We start from the raw sequence: 26,541 nt of genomic DNA, 5'->3' as shown, positions 1-26,541 counted from the left end.
GGCATGGATGGGTGGTGGGCAGAATGGAAGCCGAAATAAAATTTGAATACTAACCTCTGTTTAAAGGCCTTTTCACCCATCTCCCTTGCAGCTCTCTTCACCTCCTCAGGAACAGCATCTTTCTCAGCCTGAGATATCTGGTAAACTTTGTGGCCAGCATCCAGTCTATAGGGCCCACCTTTGCCGCCCAGCCCTGCTGTGTCTCTCCCACCTAGAACAGATAATATGAAAATCAAGAATGTGTCATAACTATCACATACATCTTCCTCTTTTAAAACCTCCATTATCACCCCACCCCAAGTCCCATAGAAAATACTTTATTTGCATCTGCTTGCATCTGTACTTTCAAAAGTGAAGTAATACCATGGTAAAGCGGAGTTCTGACTCCAGTTTTATACTATTTTGCGATCAAAATAAGGCCCTTTATTTTTCAAAGATGAAATTCACCCCTGTGCAGAGAGCTTGCACTCCACTTAACTCCTACTTTAATTCCTCAAAGCTATTAGACCTTAAAACTATTAACTTTGCTTCCTGTAAATTAACAATGTAACTCCAGAATTTATTGTTGGTGTGCCTATGGTTTTCACTACTGTGTGTAGTGTGACTGCTGTCATATCATTCAGAATTAGGAGACACTGAACTCTTTGTATGGATGGAATCAGATATTAACAACCTTAACCAAGTGTAAGAAATAAAGATTTCTAATATCTACTTGCCTGGTCCTGGGCATCTATGTTTATATGATTCTGAAGAACGTTTTACCTTCCACAGAATGCATTCAGTGTGGATTAAAAACTGCCAGCAGGAAAATAATTTAATGATAAAATACTTTTGAAATTTAGAACTGTCACCAAAGTTATCTGAAACATCCTTCAAATACTCATGCAAATCACGAGAACACAACAAATGCTAACCTGTTCCACCAGCCCAGGTGTTTCCGCCAACATGGGGCATGTTGTCTAGATCTATCTTTCCATGCTTAGGGGAACTCACATCCAAACCACTGTCTCTCTCAATGGTTATCTGTGAAATTAAAAAGAAAATGAAAATATCTCTTATTATACCCAGCATGAATTCTATGACCATCGTGATGGCATGATAATACATTGTGTCCTACTTAGGAGCCATAGGCCCAGAGTGAATTCAAGAGACGTATTATTTCATAGGCCAGTAACTACAAAACACGTAAAAAAAAAAAATAGCTGGGAGGAGAAAGGTCAGAGCTGCACAGGCTCTTAGAATACTGCAAACCAACCAAATCACGGAGCAGTCTTGGGACTTGTCCACACTAAGAAAAAAGGTGTTTATTTAAAATGTGATAACACTTTTAAAATCCGAACACAGACAGGATAAGAAATAGTTTTAATGTGTGTTGGTTGGTTGAGGTGAAGCTGAGGGGTCACCTCATCCAGCTAATATGTTAAAACTACAACTCAGTGACCGGTTTCAAGATGCCAGCTTCAAAGACCTGAAGGCTGACCTCTCTTCACTCACAAATAGGCAAATTTCCTGCGTCTCTCTACCAACATGCTTGAACCCTGTTCTTAAATAAAAGGTTAGTTCAAGTTACACACTCATTTAATCCTTGGCCTGTCTGCCAACAAAGGTGATGTCTGTAATGGTGGTTTTCTGATATGAACACTTGTCCACTGGGGGGCTGGACTTTGCCCACCAGCTCAATAGACACAAAAAACACCAACAGCGGTCGGATGGTAATGACAGCATCAAATTGAAGACATATAGGTAAAAGAATGATTCTCCATTACCACTCCTTTGAGTCATCTAGTGGCTCAATTCCTAATGCATACATTTTCTTTACAGTAAATTTTGTATAAATTAAAAGCTATTTACTGTTACTTGAAATATAATGACACAGAACTGTAGGTAATCAAATTGATCTAGCTTCTGTGAATGAACTCTTCCCACCCATATACTTACTTTACATTTATTTTAATGTAAAATTGATGCATTCTGAGAGTACACAATTTTACAGGCCATTAAGGAACAAGTTCTCTCGCATTAGCAGTGTTTCCAGCAGAGCCGCAGAATAATTTAATCCCTGAATTTACTGTGTGCTGCAGACTCAACGCAACACTGATGGGAATTCCAAATGTTCCTATGATCTGAAAACATGTTCTAAAAACAATGTATTGGCAACAGTTCAAAGAATAACCTTTTTTCATCCTCATATTATTTGTATTAATTCATAAAGGCATAATATACCCTCTGTGAAACATGTCATTAATGTGAAATAAAGGTAAATAAAGATCTAATCTGATAAATATCATTAATTTAAAATTTGCATACTAAAAACACACCACGGTGTTTTGTCCTTATTTCAGTGGGCTGTATAATTTTTTTTTAAGTGGGTGCCTTTAGGGTTAAAGTAAACAGTACCTTTTAGTGTAACTGCTTGACTAGCATTTTAAACATACCAAAATCAATGGGTACACCAAAATAGCTGAGTTTATTTAAAAAGAAAATGAATGTAGACCTTATAAGATGTAATAAAAATATTTATTCTTTAAAAAGAAACTAAAAACATGGGAAATTAGCTGCACTTTGGCCCTCATGGACCCTTTCTCTATTGAAAAATAAACAAAAATCCTACAAAGGAAAGCTTTATGCAGCTTGTTTTGGTGTACTTAGTGACATTCAGCTGGTACCTTATTTTTCCATTGAGCAATAGTTCACAAAGTGCTGATTATTTTGAAAGACAGCCATTTTTGACATATTGCTATTGGAAAGTTATAGTTTGAGATAGAATTGTGTACTAGCTAGTGTTTGCAATTTTAAAATTAACATAAAATTATAAAGCCCTTTTTTTGTCAGCGTAAGCTGCATCTACCCACTTTTCAAGTGCAAACCTACCCTTATACTCTGTGGCAATTTAATTAATACTTTAGCTTTTCCTAAGAATTTGGCACCACTATTGCTCTTATTTTGATTAACAATCTGTCTTACTGTTCTTAGCACAGCAAAATATTCAATATTATCTTAATTTTTATTAAATTAAAACAGACAAAACAAAAAAAATAAGTGAGAGAAAGAGCAAGCAAGCGGTCTAGAATTAGTCTTAGTTTAGCAACTTGCCCTTACTAAGTTCTCTGTATTTAATTAGCAGATGTTTTTGTTTGAATATTTGGAATACTCAAAGTGCTAGTATGGTATATAACAACAGTGATGTGTATTAACTGTTACAGTGACCTGGACATGGATCAAAAGGGAAGGCTGAATCAAAGATGAAAACACGACTATGGACTTGAATGACTTGGAATATTAAGACACAAGGAGGAAGGAGAAGGTTATGGGGGAAGATGAAGAGCTAAGTTTTGATCACGTTAAGGGTCAACTAACGGCTTGACATTCATAAGGGTAAGTCATAAAGATAGGTTGAGAATTTTGTTTGGCTGGAAGAAGATAGGTACAGAGTATATTTGTGAGTCATCAGCATAAAGATAATAGTCAAAGCCATGATAGTGAATGACACCATCCAGAGAGGAAGAAAGGGGAAGTGACAATGACAATGAAAGGGAAAGAGCAATGACAAAGCTTTGAGACTTCCACAGTAAGTGGGAGAGTGGAAGAGGATCCCCCTGCCAATGAAACTCTGAGGAAGCAATCTTAGAGGTAGGAGGAGAACCAGGAGAGAACAGTCAGGGAAGTCAAAATTTTGAGAAGAATTAGTCAATGACACCAATGGCAGCTGATATGTCAAAGAGGAGGAGGAAGAGGTCCTGAAATATGGCAGGTAGAGGTTCTCAGAGACTGGTGAGAGCCATTTCAATTGACTGTAGGAGTGGAAGCTAGATCGGAGGGGATCTTAAATGAAGTTAAAGGCATATGTAAGACAAAGGTGGTAGACTGCATGATCAATGAGTTTGAAGATGAAGCAGAGAAGAGAGATGGGATCAAAGCTGGATTTTTTATAATGGGAGAGATCAAATTTGTGCATCCTTTGGTTAACTGGATCCTCCACTGTGTGAGAGTTCTAAGGAGAGCTAGGTGAAATGCAGCAGAATGTGTGCTGGAGCTAAGATCACCCCTCAACAAAATACAATCAAAAGTTGGGAGTCATCTTAAGGTAATTGACTGTTAAAAGTTAAGCAGAGTCAGGAAAATGGAAAGATTCAAGTAGGGGAATGATCTAGTTAGGCATGTTACACATACATAGATAATTTGCCAGTAGAAATGCTAACTATCCCTTCTGATTAGATTTCTTTTGAATTCATTGTATGCCTTTATCAAACTAGTTAAATAATTTGATTGTTTTAGTCAGGTTTTAACTATAGTGAAATTTCAATTTTTCTTGAAGTGAAACTTGTGCCATTTAATTATGTGTTTATAACTGTAGGCAAATGACAAGCTTTCCTCATTACTATTAAGATTTGCATGGTATGCTGTGCATATCACAGCTAAGTGAAACAACAGATGAATTCAGTCAAGAAGTCTTTTGAGCTGTAGCTATGAGGTAAAGGTGACAGCAGAATAGCTGGAAAATATTTTGAAATTTTTCTTTTAAGATTTCCTTCTCTGAGGACTGGTTTCCACCATAACCACAAGCTCTACAGTGACCATGGCATGTCTTTCTTTTTTGTGTGTCTAGTTTTGTTTACATGTTAGTGATTCATGCTCTAGAAATGGATTTATTTTTCCATTTTATTTGCCTTTCTTTGGCCAAGTACTTCTTCAGGGTTTCCTACCCACAAAGAGCAGAATTGTCATCCTCTACTAAGCTGCATATGAGCCTGATCCTGAGTCCTTATGAAGACACAATTTCCAATGAAGTTAATAGGTTGATCTGGACAAGTTGTCCAGGGCCCTCAAATTCTAAGGGAGTTAAAGGCCTGCCACAAATCACAGGATAAGACCCCAACTGACTCGATCACACAGTTCTGGCTTTTTAAACATCTCACTGTATTACAGGACTGACATATATTTATCTCCTCTTACTGATACTCCCAATACTAGGAGTGATATAAACTAACAAAGAAGAAAAAACACATCACTCTTCATATATACAAATGTGAAGTAGACATACAGCCTCAGAGAGCTCAGATATATGACTTACTGAATTGAATGCCACAATGAAATTAGGTCTTCCGTATTACATTTGTGCCAATGAGCTATTTAATTTATGCCATACTGTAATATGTACAATATGGAGACCTATGCTGGCCAGGCAATATATGAAAGGGGTACTCTGTCATGTGTTAATTGAGTCTAAGCTACTTAAATATGTTTGGAAGTAGGTCCAGAATTACATTCACAACACTACTTGTGTAAATGTGTCATTGCTTACATATTATTAAATAAAAAGAAAAGGAGTACTTGTGGCACCTTAGAGACTAACAAATTTATTAGAGCATAAGCTTTCGTGAGCTACAGCTCACTTCATCGGATGCATTTGGTGGAAAAAACAGAGGAGAGATTTATATACACATATAGAGAACATGAAACAATGGGTTTATCATACATACTGTAAGGAGAGTGATCACTTAAGATAAGCCATCACCAGCAGCAGGGGGGGGAAGGAGGAAAACCTTTCATGGTGACAAGCAAGGTAGGCTAATTCCAGCAGTTAACAAGAATATCAGAGGAACAGTGGGGGGTGGGGTGGGGGGGAAAAATACCATGGGGAAATAGTTTTACTTTGTGTAATGACTCATCCATTCCCAGTCTCTATTCAAGCCTAAGTTAATTGTATCCAGTTTTCAAATTAATTCCAATTCAGCAGTCTCTCGTTGGAGTCTGGTTTTGAAGCTTTTTTGTTGAAGGATAGCCACTCTTAGGTCTGTAATCGAGTGACCAGAGAGATTGAAGTGTTCTCCAACTGGTTTTTGAATGTTATAATTCTTCACGTCTGATTTGTGTCCATTCATTCTTTTACGTAGAGACTGTCCAGTTTGGCCAATGTACATGGCAGAGTGGCATTGCTGGCACATGATGGCATATATCACATTGGTAGATGCGCAGGTGAACGAACCTCTGATAATGTGGCTGATGTGATTAGGCCCTATGATGGTATCCCCTGAATAGATATGTGGACAGAGTTGGCAACGGGCTTTGTTGCAAGGATAGGTTCCTGGGTTAGTGGTTCTGTTGTGTGGTGTGTGGTTGCTGGTGAGTATTTGCTTCAGATTGGGGGGCTGTCTGTAAGCAAGGATTGGCCTGTCTCCCAAGATCTGTGAGAGTGATGGGTTGTCCTTCAGGATAGGTTGTAGATCCTTGATGATGCGTTGGAGAGGTTTTAGTTGGGGGCTGAAGGTGATGGCTAGTGGCGTTCTGTTATTTTCTTTGTTGGGCCTGTCCTGTAGTAGGTGACTTCTGGGTACTCTTCTGGCTCTGTCAATCTGTTTCTTCACTTCAGCAGGTGGGTATTGTAGTTGTAGGAATGCATGATAGAGATCTTGTAGGTGTTTGTCTCTGTCTGAGGGGTTGGAGCAAATGCGGTTATATCGTAGAGCTTGGCTGTAGACAATGGATCGAGTGGTATGATCTGGATGAAAGCTAGAGGCATGTAGGTAGGAATAGCGGTCAGTAGGTTTCCGATATATGTTTATGTGACCATCGCTTATTAGCACCGTAGTGTCCAGGAAGTGGATCTCTTGTGTGGACTGGTCCAGGCTGAGGTTGATGGTGGGATGGAAATTGTTGAAATCATGGTGGAATTCCTCAAGAGCTTCTTTTCCATGGGTCCAGATGATGAAGATGTCATCAATGTAGCGCAAGTAGAGTAGGGGCATTAGGGGACGAGAGCTGAGGAAGCGTTGTTCTAAGTCAGCCATAAAAATGTTGGCATACTGTGGGGCCATGCGGGTACCCATCGCAGTCCCGCTGATTTGAAGGTATACATTGTCACCAAATGTGAAATAGTTATGGGTGAGGACAAAGTCACAAAGTTCAGCCACCAGGTTAGCCGTGACAGTATTGGGGATACTGTTCCTGACGGCTTGTAGTCCATCTTTGTGTGGAATGTTGGTGTAGAGGGCTTCTACATCCATAGTGGCTAGGATGGTGTTTTTAGGAAGATCACCAATGGACTGTAGTTTCCTCAGGAAGTCAGTGGTGTCTCGAAGATAGCTGGGAGTGCTGGTAACGATGGGCCTGAGGAGGGAGTCTACATAGCCAGACAATCCTGCTGTCAGGGTGCCAATGCCTGAGATGATGGGGCGTCCAGGATTTCCAGGTTTATGGATCTTGGGTAGCAGATAGAATACCCCAGGTCGGAGTTCTAGGGGTGTGTCTGTGCGGATTTGTTCTTGTGCTTTTTCAGGGAGTTTCTTGAGCAAATGCTGTAGTTTCTTTTGGTAACTCTCAGTGGGATCAGAGGGTAATGGCTTGTAGAAAGTGGTGTTGGAGAGCTGCCTAGTAGCCTCTTGTTCATACTCCGACCTATTCATGATGACGACAGCACCTCCTTTGTCAGCCTTTTTGATTAGGATGTCAGAGTTGTTTCTGAGGCTGTGGATGGCACTGTGTTCTGCATGGCTGAGGTTATGGGGTAAGCGATGCTGCTTTTCCACAATTTCAGCTCGTGCACGTCGGCGGAAGCACTCTATGTAGAAATCCAGGCTGCTGTTTCGACCTTCAGGAGGAGTCCACCCAGAATCCTTCTTTTTGTAGTGTTGGCAGAAAGGTCTCCGTCGGTTAATATGTTGGTCAGAGGTGTGTTGGAAATATTCCTTGAGTCTGAGACGTCGGAAATAGGATTCTAGGTCACCACAGAACTGTATCATGTTCGTGGGGGTGGAGGGGCAAAAGGAGAGGCCCCGAGATAGGACAGATTCTTCTGCTGGGCTAAGAGTATAGTTGGATAGATTAACAATATTGCTGGGTGGGTTACGGGAACCATTGTTGTGACCCCTTGTGGCATATAGTAGTTTAGATAGCTTAGTGTCCTTTTTCTTTTGTAGAGAAGCAAAGTGTGTGTTGTAAATGGCTTGTCTAGTTTTTGTAAAGTCCAGCCACGAGCAAGTTTGTGTGGAAGGTTGGTTCTTTATGAGAGTATCCAGTTTTGAGAGCTCATTCTTAATCTTTCCCTGTTTGCTGTAGTGGATGTTGATCAGGTGGTTCCGCAGTTTCTTTGAGAGTGTGTGGCACAAGCTGTCAGCATAGTCTGTGTGGTATGTAGATTGTAATGGATTTTTTACCTTCAGTCCTTTCAGTATGATGTCCATCTGTTTGCATTTGGAGAGGAAGATGATGTCTGTCTGTATCTGTGCAAGTTTTTTCATGAAGTTGACAGATTTCCACTCTATACGGCTAAATTCAGTGCCTTGCATAATGACAGGTTTCAGAGTAGCAGCCGAACCACCTGATCAACATCCTCTACAGCAAACAGGGAAACATGCCCCCCCAGGTCATGTAGATGTAGAACCTACATTTCGTGGGTAAAAGCCCAGCCCTATTAAAGTGAATAGGAATTTTGCCATTCACTTCTATCGGACCAGGATTTTATTCCATGACTCTAATGCCTAATTTACCATGCGTTTCTGAATCTGTAAAATGAGGAATAGTATTTCTGACCTACCTCTTTTTCTGCCTATAGACATTCAAAACCCTGTATATTTTATGCTTTGGTAAATACCACTGCCCCTACACTTTACCAATTCTGAAACTAAGACAGAGTGAGGGTTAATTGACTTGCCTGTGAAGCATTCTGATTTAGAGATTTAGGTATAGGAATGGAAGTCAAGTGACCAGTTTTCTGATCAGTTGCAGTTGTATGACTTCAACCATGTCATGCATCTTCTCTGAACCTCTATATTTCAATCTGTAAAATACGAGGAATAATATCTAGCTGCTAAATGTTTGGAAAGTACTATACTAGTGTGACATGGATGGGTATAGAATCAATGGCTTCCAGGAATGTGTTTAAACCACTAGATCATGTGGATGTGATTGGTACCACCTTCTCATGCTTTTTCCAAATTCACAAAGGTGAATTTTCATATGAACGTGGCATGTCAAGTTCCTGGATGATTCCTTTCTAACAATTCTCAGTCTACCAATATATCACAAAAATTAAACATTTCAGGAGGCATGAAATCATCCAAAACCAGCAGACAGAAACTGCTGAACAATTTTTGCTAATCGTTTTTCATCAACTTTGTTGCACCTTGAATTGCTCCTACAAAACCTTAGAAGTTGAGTAAATAATTTACAGGGGCAGGAAAGGCAAGAACATGTTTTTTGAACGACGGTGTTTTCACAGAAAAGAAAAGAAAAGAAAAGAAAAGAAAAGAAAAGAAAAGAAAAGAAAAGAAAAGAAAAGAAAAGAAAAGAAAAGAAAAGAAATCTGGGCAAGAGAAAAGTTGAACTGAACTGACATACTTCAGACACCTCTGAATAAAGAGGCTGTTCAGAAAGCCAAAGAGAGGTTCTGTAGCTCCACAAAAGTAACATTACCAATCTACGCTGGGCAACAATATGGATTTTTTCCTGTTATTTAAGAAATACCACTTCTAGCCAGCAGGAATCCTGTGAATACAGATTAGTATAAAAAAGTTTATTAGTATTACATTTCTTATTTATTTCTTTAAATCTTGCATATGAACTATTGCCTTCACTAGATAACCTTTTATTAGTCTTTACCCCAAATCGCTGTCTCTTTGCCACTCAGATTTACATATACACGATTTCATTATTAATGCTCCATGTCCAAATCGTCGGTAATACAACAATGTCCTGGACATTTTCCTATTCTAATTTAGGCACTTTGGTTTACTGCAGGAAGGACAATCATATTAGTGTTCTGCATCCTGTTCTCCTAGGTACAAAATCCCATCCTCCTCTTGTATTATTTTGACATCATTTTTTTGTAGCAGAGATATAACCTGTAGACAGCAGATGTACCTAAGGGCTAATCTACACTGGCAACATGGTTTGTGTGGTCTTGGTGCAGCGCTGGGAGAGAGCTCTCCCAGCACTCTTAAAAAAAACCCACCTCCACAAGGGGTGTAGCTCCCAGCACTGGTGCATTGTCTACACTGGTGCTTTACAGCGCTGAAACTTGCAGCGCTCAGCGGGGTTTTTTTTCACAACCCTGAGTGAGAAAGTTGCAGCACTGTAAATTGCCAGTGTAGACAAACCCTAAGTAATGATTCAATCAGAGACTGACTCAGTCAATAAACCACTTTAGTGGTGACCTATTCAGTTTCTAAAACAAATTGCACCACAACTAACAATAAACATTTGTCTAAGACCTAACTGCCCGTATATTCAGTCAAAGTACATTTATAAGACTATTTGCAATGGAGCCATCTGATGACTCAACAATGTTATCCCTTCTTGAACAGCACATTGAGATGCTCCTTGCCTTTGTCAATGAATAACTCTCAACATCCATCTAACCCCCCCCCCTCAAAAACTACCTGTTGTTAGTGCTGCTGTGTTTGTGGATCTATGCTGGTATAAAGATGCCCTCCTATGACTTCTCCCTGTATACATTGATACAAACAAGTTACGTCATATACTCCAGATGTTGTTAGACAGCACCTTTATACCTTGTACCTGGTAGTTAGATCAAAACATCCTCATCCATTATCCTGTTACGCCCTCCTTATCTTTATGAGGGGTCAATGTGTTCCTGTACCATCTCTTAGGAATGTGTTTACATAGTTACTTGAAAATTCTCATCCTCTCAGGTCAGGAATGTGCTTACTTGGTTAGTTGACATCTAGTATTGCTAGTCTATTAAGGCCTACTTTAGTTCATGCTGTTTGCCATGCCTAGGATTTCAGCGAAGCCTTCACTACCAACTGGCCTCCAGTACTCCCCTCATCTCTCCTAATACATCTTTTTTTTATGTCAGGGTGTATCAAATATTATCACTGCAGAAACAAGACGTCATCGTCTCATAATACAAAAACAGTTTCACTGATACAACTCCATGTATAACTTTCATTGCTCCTTTCTTCAGTTCCTCTCTTTCCTGTTCTCTCCTGAGTCTACACAAATAATCTTACTAGTCAGAAACATTTAATTTCTCCTTCACTACCTATTTCCTTGTAATAGTAAGAATTAAAGAGTCAAAGATATTGCTGGTCCTAGCACATTGATAGTTGCATCTCTGTGGTGTATTTACCTACAGTGATGACAATTATCTTGTGTTCCTGCAAAAATGGCACAACCCCTTTAATTCTTTAAACTATATCATGAAATTCTAGCAACATGTAAGCACTATGTCTCTAGTAAGAAAGCTGCATAAACTTTGAAAAATGTACCCACACAGATCTGAAAATGCTGAAAGCACTGTTCCAATGTTTCCTCTATTATATGATGGTTTGGTGCATACACAGTATATTGGTCAGTCATAAACAAAACAAAATTAAATAAAAAAAGTATTTTGATTCCCTCATAATCATCCTAACTCTATCGCAAGCTGAACACACTGAAACACTGAAAAGACATGGAATCAGACATCTTGTTCTACTTCAACATGTTCTGTATTTTAACACCTGTGTAAATTCCATTTTGTATCTGTCATCACCACAAGTTTCCAAGTTATTTTTTTGTTTAAAAGATGTGAGATCATGGCTTTCCTAACATGCTGTTCCACCAAGTAACAAATGACTATAGCATATAGATTGAGGCAGGAGTACTTCTCATTTTCTTCTCACAGAACTCCTAATTAGTTTCTAATTACATTGTTTTGGCAGTTTATTTTACTACGTGCAAAAGAAACCATGTTAAATTAATGCTGAGTCTTTTAAAATTATTGGGTGAATCTGTTATATAAAAAAAATGAAAGACTGACAGTACAGCTTAAAGAGAAAGGTCAAAAATTTCAGAAGTGCCTAATGACTTAGGAACTAAGTCCCATTAACTTTAATTCATTACTTGTGACTTAGGCACTCTTGTAAATTTTATCCACTGTGTGGACAGCATTATGTGAGCCCATGTAGATCTGCCAATATATATCAATTCTTGGACACAATATCGCTGTTATTCCAGTCCCGATTATCTTCAGAATGCAGATGATAAAATATATTGTAACTTTTAGAGATATGAATAAACATCTGAGACAAGGATGAGTCCACCATAATCATTTTCATTTGGGATCTAACCAGGATTTGAATTCAGACTTTCAGAGTGAAACATTTAACCAGATTCAAGAACGATAACTGACCATTTTTATACTCCTGATCTCACCAAGCTGAAATGAGGACTGATTTGCTTGAAAAATTAGCATCTCATGTTCTGACTTGGGTACCTAAGAATACAGTTTCTTTTAAATTAGCCCAGAGAATCAATAATGGGAACGGCGCTGAAGGGAAGACAAAGTTTCTGATTTGCAAACAAGGGGGAGATTTTACTTGCAGAAGAAAACTTGAAAGGAATTGCATATGAAAGCAGAAAGATGATAATTTTCCACAGTCTTGGGGCCTGCAAGCTAGACCAAATGTCAAATTTTCCCTTAGAAAGTACAGATCTGAAATATCAGCTTTGTGGAAGAGACTGAACTGCTGGCTTTGTTTTACAGGTGAGCCACCTACATCTAGAATTACTATAACATATTAACTGATCTAATATTTTGATACCTTGTTTCTTTACAGTGATTACAGAGTAAGTTTAATAATGGCGGAACTATTATCTTTGTTTGATAACAGTGTCATCACTCATGTTATGAGCTCTAGCCTCTAAGGCCACAGCACTCACTGGTGCAGACACTTTGAGCAATAGCACTGAAGGATGATTTGTTTGGGAAACAGATTATTTTTGCGAGCTACGGTCTCCCACATTTCTAGGGGAAAGAAAGAGACACTTTGTATCTACCTGCTCTAGGAGAAAGCTAGGATTATTGTTCCCATTTACCCTTTGTCTGTCTTCTCTAATTAGTTTGTAAAATCTTCAGGGCAGGGACTGTCTTTCATTACGCATTTCTACAGTGCCTACAATGAGATTCTGATTTCAGTTGGCAGCCTTGATGATGATGTCACTGTTTCAGGGTAACTACATCTGTATTCCCCAGCTCTGTGATCCACTCCAGGAGTGCCAGTCAGGTCTCAGGTTTCCAGCCATCACCTGTGTCTGGATTGGAACCCTTTGACCGACTCCCTTCTGAAAAGAGGCACTCTCTCAGAGGACTATGACAATGTTTTTACAAGAGGCCACACAGCTCTTCCAAGCAAGCACATTAATTCAAAGGGCAAAAAGCTTTACAGACAAAACATAAAAAACAACAAATAGATTTAAATTCACCCTCTAAACATACCAGAAAGCACCCATCTTCCACACGGACAGTCTGACAGACAAACATCCCTTCCAACCCTTCAGCAAGGGTTGGGGCCTCCCCTTGGACAGAAAGGCATTCCCATTTGCTAGGCATCCGGTTTTCGACCAGAACGCCCAGTCAAAAAGGGACCCTGGCTGCTAAAAGTCTGGCTGACTGCAGCTGCCAGCTCCAAGTAGTTCCTGGAAGCAGCTGGCATATCCTTCTGATTCCTAAGCACAGGGGCGGCCAGAGGGGCTCCGTGTGCTGCCCCTGCCTGAGGCACTGGCACCGCCCTGACCACCGGCTCAGCAGCTCCCACAGTCCGGAAACCGTGGGCAATGGGAGCTGCGGGGGTGGCGCCTGTGGATGGAGCCACCTGGCCTACCCTCTGCCTAGGAGCTGGAGGGACATGGCAGCTACTTCCAGGAGCCACCTGAGGTAAGCGCCACCCAAAGCCTGCACCCCAACTCCCTACCCCAGCCCTGAGCCCATTCCCGCACCCAATCTCCCTCCCAGAGCTTGCACCCCCTCTCACACCTAAACCCCCAGCCCTGAGCTCCCTCCTGCAGTTAAAACCCCTCAGCCCCAGACAAGAAACCCCTTTTGCAGCACAAATGCTTCATTTCCTGGCCCCACCTCAGAGCCCACACCCCCAGCCAGAGGCCTCACCCCCTCCCACACTCCAACCCGGTGAAAATGAGTGAGTGAGCGAGGGTGGGGAAGAGCGAGTGATGAAGGGAGGAGGAATGGAGTGAGCAGGAGCAGGGCCTTGGAGAAGGGGTTGGGCAGGGGCGGAGCCTTGGGAAGAGGGAGGGCAGAGGTGGGGCAAAGGTGTTCGGTTTTCTGCAATAGAAAATTGGTAACCCTACCATTTGTTGAATCAAAAGGCCACAAGTCAGTTCAAGCTCATCTTTTTATACCAAAAGGCCTTTCTTTGTTTCCTAGTCTCTAGAAAACCCAGGAGATGCAAACCACCCTGAGGGTGGAACTTCTCTGGAATTGTTTAGTTTTTGTGACTTGCCTTAATCCTGGAGGAGCTGTGCTAACCCTTGTCAATGAAACAGAACACAATCATACCTAAACCACTCATACATTTAATACAATGGTCCCCAAAGACATTGCATGGGGTTGCAATATTTAATAGATGAGATATAATAGATATTTAATAGATGAGAATCGTTAGCGTTTTTAGCTCACTGATACCCTCATGTGGTCAGAATAAGCAATTATTCTCAAAAGAAAAATATAGAAAATGTTACCCTTTCAATTAGTGAACAAGTATAGTAGCTATATGTAGTAAATGATGTCATTTAAATACCTTCCCTTTCAGCAGATATGAAGGATTGCAGCCATGTTCTGCACAAACTTCATGACAAATATGGCATTTAATGTCATAGAAAGGCTCATTTTTCAAGGCAATGTTTTAGAATAAAACTCCCCTCTTCCCCTGTCAACACTAACTGAAAAATATTTCAAAGGATAAAATTTTCCAAAGCACTTCAGTGACTCCGGACCCTAACTTTCCTTTTTAAAAGTATTATAGGCTCTTAGGATCCTAAGTCTCACTGAAAATGGGACTTCAGCTTCTAAAAGCCTAACTCACTTTTGAAAGGACTTAGGAGCTTTTTATATTATTACCCCAATTCAACAATCTGGTTTCCAAACTGAATTGATTCATGTGAACACAAGATTGAACTGATGTCTTTTCTGGATGTAAAGCATGTGCAAGTTGCAATCACACAACAGTCATTAGGTCTCAATAACACCTAACTCTAGAAGTAAATTTGAGCAACTAAGCTGTTTTAGTGCTAAACTTTCTTGAGCAGTATGGTATTTTACAGCTGCAGGAAATTAATGGAAATAATAAATGAGTTGAATAAAAATAAAAGTATTAACCCACTTAAAGGGTGAATAACTTACTATAGAGTTGCTTATGCACAATTGACGAGAGGAAGGAAAAAAGAATGCTCCAGGACTGCCTGAAAATTATGGAGAATTGAGTAAGCAATACAACTTATCTGCCCTCAGACTACAGGAGAGGAAAGGGGGACATCTCAGGGGATGAAGGAAAAGACACTGCCATTAAAAAAACAAAACAAAACAAAAAAACTTTCCAGGATCCTTTTTCTTCAGACATATAAATAATACTTTGAACTTAATATTGCTTTGGATTTACTCCAAAGTAATTAAGTGTAACTCCCTTGATTGCATTGTAAGGGGAGATATAATTGCTCTCTAAAAATATATCAGAGGGATAAATACTGGAGAGGGAAAGGAATTATTTAAGCTCAGTAACAATGTGGACACAAGAACAATATAAGAATATAAACTGGTCATTGGGAAGTTTAGACTTGAAATTAGATGAAGGTTTCTAACCATCAGAGGAGTGAAGTTTTGGAATAGCCTCCAAGGGAAGCAGTGGGGGCAAAAGATCTATCTGGCTTTAAGATTAAACTTGATAAGTTTATAGAGGAGATGGTATGATGGGATAACATGATTCTGGCAATTAATTGATCTTTAAATATTCATGGTAAATAGGTCCAATGGCCTGTGATGGGATGTTACATGGGGTGGGATCTGAGTTACTACAGAGAATTCTTTCCTGGGTATCTGGCTGGTGAATCTTGCCCATATGCTCAGGGTTCAGCTGATCACCATATTTGGGGTTGGGAAGGAATTTTCCTCCAGGGCAGATTGGAAGAGGCCCTGGAGGTTTTTTGCCTTCCTCTGTAGCATGGGACACGGGTCACTGCTGGAGGATTCTCTGCTCCTTGAAGTCTTTAAACCATGATTTGAGGACTTCAGTAGCTCAGACATAGGTGAGAGGTTTATCGCAGGAGTGGGTGGGTGAGATTCTGTGCCCTGCATTGTGCAGGAGGTCAGACTAGATGATCATAATGGTTCCTTCTGACCTTAATATCTATGAATCTATGAAACTATGTGCAGAAGTGTTGCCCGTCTGAGGATCTCAAGTGCTTTACAACATTAATAAATATACCATCACAACACCCTGGTGAATTAGCTACCAAGCCCATTTTACAGATGAGGATACCGAGGCACCAACTACTTAAATGATTGGCCCCTGGCTCAAACTCAGGTTCCAGGGATGCTGCCATGGAGAGGGGATCTTGCCAGACCCCTGGGTCTTGGCTCTAGCTTGGGCTCCAGCCACTGGCAGGCTTCCTGAGGAGCTGTGAAGCCTGAAACACTAGCAGGTTTCCAATGGAAACCAGTCTGTGTTGCAGTGAAAGTTTTGTCAAATCTGTAATAGATTTAGTGAAACATTTTACTATAAGGAATTGGCATTTTTTAATGAAACTGTTTCACCTGAAAATTCCAAACGAGCTCTACTGGGAACACAAGACTCAAGACCCCTACAATTAATCTTCCCTCCTCAATGTGCAATGAGGTTAAGGCTTTGCTGCTTCTCTCAGCTGATTAACCCATAGTCTATGAAAATTGTCATTTTAGGTTCCCCCCCTCACTTTTTTCTCCCATTTCCCCCGCATGGTTTGAACTATTGCTATTTACAATTACAAGGTTTAGATATTATTTCTGAATTCTAAAACTTTTGTTTTCCTGACTCTGAAGACTTTGCCTCTTTAAGGCTATGTCTACAGTACGAGCTACGGGTTTGATTTCTCCTGCTCATGTACACATAACCACACTAGCTCTCACCGAACTAGCATGAGTATAAATAGCAGCATAGCCGCGGTAGTACTGGTAGCGGCAGTGGAGGCATGGCTGAGCTGTGCTGAGTAAAAGCTGCAAGAATTTCATTTTTTTCTGGGAGGTTGCAGTAAATTTATATCTTCGGGCCTGTTACTGGTAACATAGATTAATTCAACCAGTAGTTGGGGTGCATATTTCAGCAGTCTGCATGCACTGTGCTGCATATTTTAGAGCAAAATGTGAAGATTAAAGAATGAAAAGGAAAGTCTCTATCAGCGATCACAATTTCTAATGTATTTTAAATGTTATATGGTGAAAACTAATTGATGGCTTATTATTCACTTGCAGCTAAATCTTGCACGGTGTATGCAAAAGGTCTTAAAGGCAGGGAAAAAAGTGCTTTACTTTTGGTGGGCTAAGGGCAAGATGAGGAGAATGAAGGGAGCCTTCAAGTGTTCCATGCACCTAATGGGTAGAGGACTTGGGGAAGGAGCTGGTGGACCACGACTGCACGGATCTCAGAATCAAACAACCTTGTATAGGGGAATGGTGGGAGAGGAGAACAGGAGGTTTAGGGGCTACTGCAGCCGTGAGGCTCCTCTTTGTGGTGATTGGAGGGCATGCTATCAAACCCTACAGTGTGCAGCACATTGACCTTTAATAAACTAGGAGTTAACTCTTGCAAGGGAAAACAGATGTATATTTATTTTTCATGCAACTATCTCTATCTCCTACAAATTTTAATGTTCCTTTAAAAATATCAGTCCAAACTAAGGTGGGCCTACAAACACTATTATATCCTAATCACAACTGTCTGGTTATTTCATGGCATTGCTACAGGGCAGAGTTAAGATTGTTTGGATGCCTTACCTGTACATTTTCATACCTTAATATGTTTGGATTTCTTGTAAGTTTATCCCTACCTCTGAATTTCCTGGTTTTATAATGCTTATTTTTGGGATAACTATGACATGTTTTTACCCTTAAATTACTGACGTTTACTCAACTTTAACCCCAGTTTAACACAGTTTTAAGATGAGTATATATGTTTTAAATGTTTCTAAGTACACAACTTACATCTGTATTTGTTTACTCACTATTTCCTCAAATCTAATAAATATCAATACATTGTTTGCAGAAGAAAGCTTGAATCTTGGGGGCCATAATCTCACTATGCAATGCTGCCAAACCCACTCAAACGATGTCTAATCAAGAGAAGCTCTCTCATTATTGGATGATTTCTCAATTAGGGTACATCTACACTAGAATAAAAAATCCATGGCCCAGGCGCAGCTAATCCAGGTCAGCTGGCTCGGGCTGAGGGGCTAAAAATTGCAATGTAGATGTTTGGGTTTGAATTTGGGCTCAGGCTGGAGCCCTGGCTCTGAAACCCTGCAAGGGGAGGGTCTCAGAGCACAGGCTCTAGCCTGAGCCCCATAAGCCCAAGTCAGTTGACCTGGGCTCTAAGATTCTGTGACACAGGTTTTTTTATTGCAGTATATGTGCACAATCTAGGCACATAAAAACAAAGGGCATTAAATTGTTTAGTTATTGATGGAGGGGATTGTTAATTATTGTGAACAGAAACATATTGTTCTTTTTAATGTTTGCTGGCAAAATGATAAAATTAGTTCATGTTTTATGTGGCTATGTTTAAAAGACATCACGTTCTCTGACTTGTTCTTTTGAGTGCTGCGAGAATAGCTGTGAAGAAAGCCATTTTGCTTTGCAGCATTTTAATTTGAGAAAAATCACTTTACTCAGTTACCTTGAATTTTGCTCTATCTGTCTATATTGTACTCTTCACAATAGCAAGCATGTGCTTTATTCTCTAGTTCTGAGTTAACCGGTCTTAATACCTCAGATCTGACCACATTACAACATAAAGATTTAGTATCCAAAGTCATAGGCAATCTTTTGAAGGCATTTTCAGTTTCTTAGGTGTGAGGATGTCAGGACTCCTAGATTCTATTTCCAATTTTCCCACTGATTTGATGTGAACTTGAGCAAGTTACCTGACTTCTCTTTGTTTTGGTTTCCCCATATGCAAAGTCGTGATAATACTTACCTCATATAGATCACGTGAAGAGGATATATGTCTGTAAAGTTTTCTGAGATGTGAAGAGTATCATATAAGGATAAAGTACTAACTTTCCCAGTTCCCTGGGTAAGGGCACAACCAGATTCATGTTTTGCAGGAACACTGGTTGAATGTCACATTAATAAAGTGCCAACTGGCCAGAGCTGAGGCCAAAAAGACCATAACCCTCCATGATGTTTCTCTTTACTGAAAACAAGTAAGTAGAACAATCAACAACTGTTCTTGAGAGGTATGAGTCCACCGTTAGGTGTGGTGGTTGGCACAAAGCACCTTGTCTTGGTGTACAGCGGGATGACCAATAGTCTTCTGTGATGTCCAATTTGATGGGAGTGTGAAGATCAAGATTTCTTCATAAAGTTGGCTGACAAAAGTTTTAATAAAAGGAAAAGGAGTACTTGTGGTAACTTAGAGACTAACAAATTTATTTGAGCATAAGCTTTCGTGAGCTACAGCTCACTTCATCGGATGCATTCCATTTTTCCACCAAATGCATCCGATGAAGTGAGCTGTAGCTCACGAAAGCTTATGCTCAAATACATTTGTTAGTCTCTAAGGTGCCACAAGTACTCCTTTTCTTTTTGCGAATACAGACTAACACGGCTGCTACTCTGAAAAGTTTTAATGTCTCTACAGAGTAGAGTAGTGGGGTGTCGGACATTCGCCTGGTTTGGCCTCTCTGCCATGGGCGGTAAGAGAGACCTGAGGGAGGGTTGTGGCTGCTCTGCGCTTTATGCTCTCCAACAGAAACTGCTTTTCAAAAGACTATGATCTTGTGTACATGACATGCATGTGCACCTACAATGGGATGCACAATGACACATCAAGAAAAACTACTCTACTCTCCATCTATCACTGTTTTTAAAGGAAAGAGCTCTGGTATGGAACACAGCAGCTCACCTCTGCAACCACTCGTGGTGCCCAGAGCACAGAAACTGCCTTGAATCTAATGGATCTAATCTAAGTTTTCATGGTGGTATTGTCTAGATTGAGACTGTGAGAATTTGGCGACATTTCACAATGGATCAGTTAGCAGCACAGCTACAAAGAGGGAAATACCATGGAAACATTAGAGTGCATTGGCCGGAGGTCTTCAGTAAGGCACTAGTGGCAGCGTGGTTTTGAATTTTGGGGGTGTGCAATGTGTGGGAAATTTTGTACACATATTTTATAATTTTTTAACCCAAGCACTTTATTTGCACTTGTATTCATCAGGGACTGATGTTTCAGATGTTTGATTTAGGCTTCTAAAAGCATTAACATTTTGACTATAATTTTCTACACTTGGAATTCTGACCCTGAGTCTAAGTAAACCAAGTTTCATGTTCTAGTTTTGGCAACAATTTGCAATAGTAAAATGTGAAGAGTACTGACCATGGGGAATGTTGCTAGATGGCAATTTATCAGAAATGACTAATTTATTTTAATTCTGTATTTGGAGATGGAAAGCTAGCTCTGAATGTTTCAGGTATATAAAGTACCTGATGTATAATCGCATTATTAAACTTTGCACACCTTCTAAAACGTATCTCAAAGCTTGTTTTTATATAAATATTGTGGTGTGAGTGGAAGAACCCTCTATTCTGAATGCATTGCAAACTAGATGGGACATAAGATTCAACAATGTGCTGTAGGAGACAACCAAGCACTGGGAGAATTTATAGGTCTTAGAATCATAGAATATCAAGGTTGGAGGGGACCTCAGGAGGTCATCTAGTCCAACCCCCTGCTCAAATTAAATCACCCCAGCCAGGGCTTTGTCAAGCCTGACCTTAAAAACCTCTAAGGAAGGAGATTCCACCACCTCCCTAGGTAACCCATTCCAGTGATTCACTATGCTCCTAGTGAAAAAGTTTTTCCTAATATCCAACCTAAACCTCCCCCACTGCAACTCGTCCACTGTAACCCCTAGGTCCTTTTCTGCAGAACTGCTGCCTAGGCACTCGGTCCCTAGTCTGTAACAGTGCATGGGATTCTTCTGTCCTAAGAGCAGGACTCTGCACTTGTCCTTGTTGAACCTCATCAGATTTCTTTTGGCCCAATCCTCTTAATTTATCTAGGTCCCTCTGTATCCTATGACTACCCTCCAGCATATCTACCACTCTTCCCAGTTTAGTGTCATCTGAAAACTTGCTGAGGGTGCTCTCCACGCTATCCTCCAGATGGCTAATGAAGATATTGAACAAAATCGGCCCCAGGACTGACCCCTGGGGCACTCCACTTGATACTGGCTGCCAACTAGACATGGAGCCATTGATCACTATCCATTGAGCCTGACGATCTAGCCAGCTTTCTATCCACCTTATAGTCCATTCATCTAGCCCATACTTCTTTAACTTGCTGGCAAGAATACTGTGGGAGATCGTATCAAAAGCTTAGCTAGAGTCAAGGAATAACATGTCCACTGCTTTCTCCTCATCCACAGAGCCAGAGTCTTTTCTGTCTCTAATTTCTAGGTCTGCCCTCTAATAGCAACCAACTAAATTTTACTGAGGGTTCTGTGTACATTGCCCTAAAACATTTAGGGTAAGTTTTTTTTCTTTTAAAAATGAGTGCCTAAAGGAAAGCTTCTAAGCCCATACTTAGGCACCTCATAAAGTGGCCAGATTTTCAAAAGTGCTGGACTCCCAGAACATCTAGTAACTCCATTGACATAAATGGGTGTCCAGCGCTTTTGAAAATCTGAACACTTTATTGGTTGCCTAAATATGATCTTAGAAGCCTAACTTCAGACACGCAGATGTAAACATTTTGGCATACTATATAAAATCCCCGACACACACACAGAGTCCAAACATTTTATGAAATAGGGAAAATTTATGATTACATTTTAACATGTAATTTTACTTTTAGAAACTATTTTTTGTAGCCTCACAGTTTCAGCAGTTTGAACACTGTTGAGTGTATATACAATACAAAACAAATACTGACTGATTTGAAGGCTAACAAAAAATTATACCACTGGATCCCAATTGATGAATACAAAGGCCAAATGGAACAGTTGTGTTTTTGCCTAAAACCTATCCATATTTGTTTAGCCTTGTGGACTGCTCTAGCTAAAGAGAGTTCAGAGGAAGTCCTTGTTGACATTTTATTTAAATACTGTTTGCTTTACATTTGTTTGGCCGCTTATGTGCATACTGTCTGTTCTGAGGTTTAATGCCTGCTTGCAGAAACTAAAGCACAAGTCCAGAAGCTAAAACTAAAACTGGTTTGGAGGCCTGTTTTCAGCTATCAGAACATACTTCCTATCAGAGACTTCAAACCATTTTGCTTCAGAGGACAGAAGCCTAGCAGATATGTTGTGTTGTTCGGTGGAGGGGTCAGAAATGTCTCATTAAATACCCAGGAAAAGTCCAACAACTTGAACAAATGTAATTGCAAGATACTTTTGATTCTTCAAATGTGCGTATTAAGCAATATTTTGATGCAGCTTTTTTAGCAGAGCAGCTTGTCAGTATCTCCTGAGGCCAAGGTTAAATTCACATTTCTTATTTCTTGCTTACTTTCAGACAGGGTAATAATTTTTACGTTTGATAGGGGATAACTTGAGAACATATTTATGCATTGCAGTATCATCCCTTAGCTTATGAAATAAATGCCATATATAAAACAAAGCTATTATGTCTATATCCATTAAAAGGCTAACCGCATATGGAAAAAGGACCTTCTCACTTCCCCACACCAGGTAAACTTATATTTCACAATATGCACATATTGCGTGCCAACATTTTTTAAAAAAAGATACATTAAATGCTAAATGATAAATTATTTACTTGCTGCTTTATAAAATGCTGTGTGCTAAAAATAATGCATTTTGCAGCAAGTTTGATTTGTAATATCTCAAAATCCTGACTTTTTTTTTAAAAAAAATAATATGTTGAAAAACGTGCAGAAATGAATATGGTCTGAATTTACAGACCAAAATGTAGGTTTTCTTCTCAGCCTTTCAGTTCAAATCAATGTTATATAATTTTAAAATCTGACAGTGTCCTGATAGGATATGTATCTCCTGCATTGTCAGAAGGAAGAAGTAGATACACTAACAGGATTTTTCTAACTTTTAGAATCTTATAGCCAACAAAAAAAGTGGCAACGTGTCTTGTAGTAATGAAGATTTGGTGTCAAGAGAACTAAGTTCTATGACTAATTTGCCATTAAATTACTCTGTGAGCTTGGGAAAATCCTGTAGCCTTTCTGTAATAATTATTATTCAATGCTGTAATGTGCTTTGACATTTTCAGATGAAGTATACTTCGCAAGCACAAAGTAGATTTTTTTTAAAATATTCAGCTGAGTTGACTGAAATTATAGTAATTCGATGAGACTGAATCAAAAGAGAGCTACAGAAACAAACTAATTAAAGCCAGTAATCCTGACACTGTTCTTCCAAGATAAGAACAGTGATATTTTGTTATTAACCACATCAACAAAAAGCAACGAGGAGTCCAGTGGCACCTTAAAGATAACAAATAAATCTGTTAGTCTTTAAGGTGCCACTGGACTCCTCATTGCTTTTGTGGGTACAGACTAACACGGCTACCCCTCTGATACTTGATACACATCAACCAAAATGCTCTGGTTAAAACTGACTACATTTGGCCATTAGATGGCGCTAGCACAACTTTACTGACAATGAAAATGTCTGGCACTGGTAAAGCAATAAATAACAACACAAATGTTGGTACTGGAAGAGTGTTTTCTTTTCTCATGACTTTTATGAAAGGCATTTGCTGAGCTCCAGTAACAAGAATATGTCAGTGGTTGCACAAATTTCTATAAATACAGAACATCTTGTGGAATGGGAGTTGGGGGTAGGAAGAGAGAGTGAAAGGAGAATTATACTTTCTGCCTACTAAATCCAATTTATACTTTGGGCTACTGGATCTCTTGAAAATAATGTGGAAAGATTTAATTTAGAAAAGATTAAATCTACTGTCACATTTGAAAGTGCTGGAAAAGGGGTTATACAGATTGATGAAAACTGAAATAATTATATATAAAGTTTACAATTCCTTTTTGTGCAAAGAGACAAAAAGGGAGTAACATATTTATGGCCAAACGGGGCTATATAGAGATTGATATACTGCACAGCATGGTCACTTGGAAATTTATGGCAAAAGCTGGAATAGAACTCAAATCCTTCTGAACCTCATGTCCTACTGATTCAAGTATAGGAAAACCTCTTTTAACTGTTAACAGTATACAGATTATGAGACAGCTGAATAGTGCTGATTCTGTCCATTATACTGCTGCAGTGCACATACTTACTAGCTGATACATGTATATGTATTTTGTGTGTGCGCACACATACCTATGCGCACACAGTACTCACAATTTTTTTTTTTTTTACTTACATGCTGTATATTGTCATTATCTACAAATCTATTCAGCAATGGAATTTTTGAGACACTTACAATTTGGCCCAATGTGCCTAGATTCTCATGGGGACAGCAAGAGACACCACTCTCGAAACTGGACCATTCTCCTGCAACGTTTCAAGTTCCTTTTCTAAAGTATGAGGTGGTACAGCTCTTAAAACAATTCCCAATAATTTCTTTGATTACTGGAAAAATACCTATTTTGGAAATGACTGAAATATTTTCACTGAAACGTTCAAAAAAAATCTATAATGAAGCAAAAAGCAAGCTTGGAAAATTTCAGCCCAAATGGTTAAAGTCTAGTAAAAATGCAAACTGGAAACAGGAGGATTTACTGGAAATGTTAGGCAACTGTAACAACAGGCATCACTACCAGAACGTAAGAACAGCCATATTGAGTCAGACCAGTCGTCCATCTATCCCAGCATCCTGTCTTCTGACAGCGGCCAGAGCCAGATGCTTCAGAGGGAACGAACGGAAAAGGGCAACTTCGAGTGCACTATCCCGTCGTCCAATCCCAGCTTTTGGTAGTTGGAGGTTTCGGATACCTGGACCATGGGGTTGTGTCCCTATCCACTTCAGCTAATAGTCATTGATGGACCTATCCTACATGAACTTATCTAATTCTTTTTTGAATCCTTCAGAATATCTCCTGGCAACGTGTTCCACAGGTTGACTGCACTGTGTGAAGAAGTACTTCCTTTTTTTGTTTTAATCCTGCTGCCTACTATCAGTTCCACCTATAATAAGCTCTTAAAAGACCACATGATTTTTCTGCAAAAAGATCTATTTGATTTTTGTTGCTGGTCTAGGTCTAATTCTACTTCATGATACTTTTCATCACAATTTATTTTTTAAACAACCTAGAAACTTCAACTTACTGGCAATGTTTTGTTAATGTTTTTAACTTGAGATTTTTAAAGTCCTACCTGCACAGGTCTACCATCCTCTTGTCCAATCATGTTTCTCCAGTCCTGCAGAGAGCGCTGTAGGCTGTCAAGTCCCGTCTCCCAAAGCCTGACACTGCCTCCCATATCCACTGTAACCAAACCTACTTTGCCCAGTGGCGCCAACAGAACATCTGTGTCCGAGATCTTTGACAGCCATGATGTATATGGTGAGAGAGACACTGATCTGAAAAATAAAGCCAAATATGGTTTATCTAACAGTCACAATTGATACTAGAGAGAATATTTCTGTAGCCATGGTGCCAATTTTAAAAAATACCCTTGAGCAAGATCACAGAAAGCTGTACAGTATGATCCATTGACAATCCAAGACTGAACCTGGCAGTCCCACTATATTACCCAAAGCACTCCACATACTAGAACTAGATAGGGTAGAAAGATGTTTGCATAATACTGATAGCTGAATAAAAGATAGCTAAGACAAATGTAGCTGTATAAGTACCCTTTCTCTACAATCTATTTTAAGGAGATCAGTCCTCTTGTTAGAGAGAACAAGGGGGGGGGATGAAATAACCAGGTCAAACAGGAAGCAAGCAACACAGAAAATCTGGAAAATAGGGAAGTTGAGCAGAAATCCAAAAGAGCATTTGTATCCTGACTGTTATAACCTCTAAGAATGACCTTTATTCAGGTGCCAGCAGCAAATTTATTAGTGATCCCAAACTTATCATGCTGGGAATTACAGGAATGCTCAGAGAAGAGAAATAAAAGATATGATAAAATTATGATTATAAAAATATTTGGCAAGGGAAAACACAAAAGTACAAAATAAATGGGAAAGAACACAATAGTAACTTTGGAAAATAACTTGAAATAATACAGAAAATTTCTCTAAGACCTGGTTTAGACACTAAGTGGCACCGATTTAATTAAAGGTGTGAAGTTAAAATGATTTAAGCCTTGTCTACATGGCAAGTTACTGCACGGGAAACCAGGTTATGAATCTCCAGCATACCCGCTTGCCGCACAGTAACTTACGATGTAGACACAGCTACGGTGCACTGAAAGTCTTAGAGTATGGCGTGGCTTACTACTACTTGAAATCATAGTACACCAAGCCAAACTCCAGGACTTTCAGTGCACTGTACCTGTGTCTGCATGGGAAGTTACTGTGCAGCAAGATGGGATGCTGTAGATTCACACTGTGGCTTGCCATGCAGTAACTTGCCATGTAGATAAGGCCTAAATCGATTTGGTGCAATT

General features: G+C 39.6%; 1 protein-coding gene across 3 annotated transcripts in view; it reads right to left on the bottom strand.

The window, feature by feature from the left end:
- Positions 1–26,541, bottom strand: part of VWA8 (von Willebrand factor A domain containing 8) — a 301,480-nt gene that overhangs the window by 42,618 nt on the left and 232,321 nt on the right. For all 3 annotated transcript variants that reach the window (XM_038402763.2, XM_038402782.2, XM_043504544.1), the window contains 3 exons: positions 25,300–25,504; positions 915–1,023; positions 55–211 (listed from right to left, as the gene is read on the bottom strand). In XM_038402763.2, the coding sequence (XP_038258691.2) occupies positions 55–211; positions 915–1,023; positions 25,300–25,504 (471 nt within the window). The remainder of the gene's footprint in view (positions 1–54; positions 212–914; positions 1,024–25,299; positions 25,505–26,541) is intronic.

The sequence above is a fragment of the Dermochelys coriacea genome, chromosome 1 (genome assembly GCF_009764565.3).
Source record: "Dermochelys coriacea isolate rDerCor1 chromosome 1, rDerCor1.pri.v4, whole genome shotgun sequence".
NCBI classification, from domain to species: Eukaryota; Metazoa; Chordata; order Testudines; family Dermochelyidae; genus Dermochelys; species Dermochelys coriacea.
This window is presented reverse-complemented; position numbering and strand designations above follow the sequence as displayed.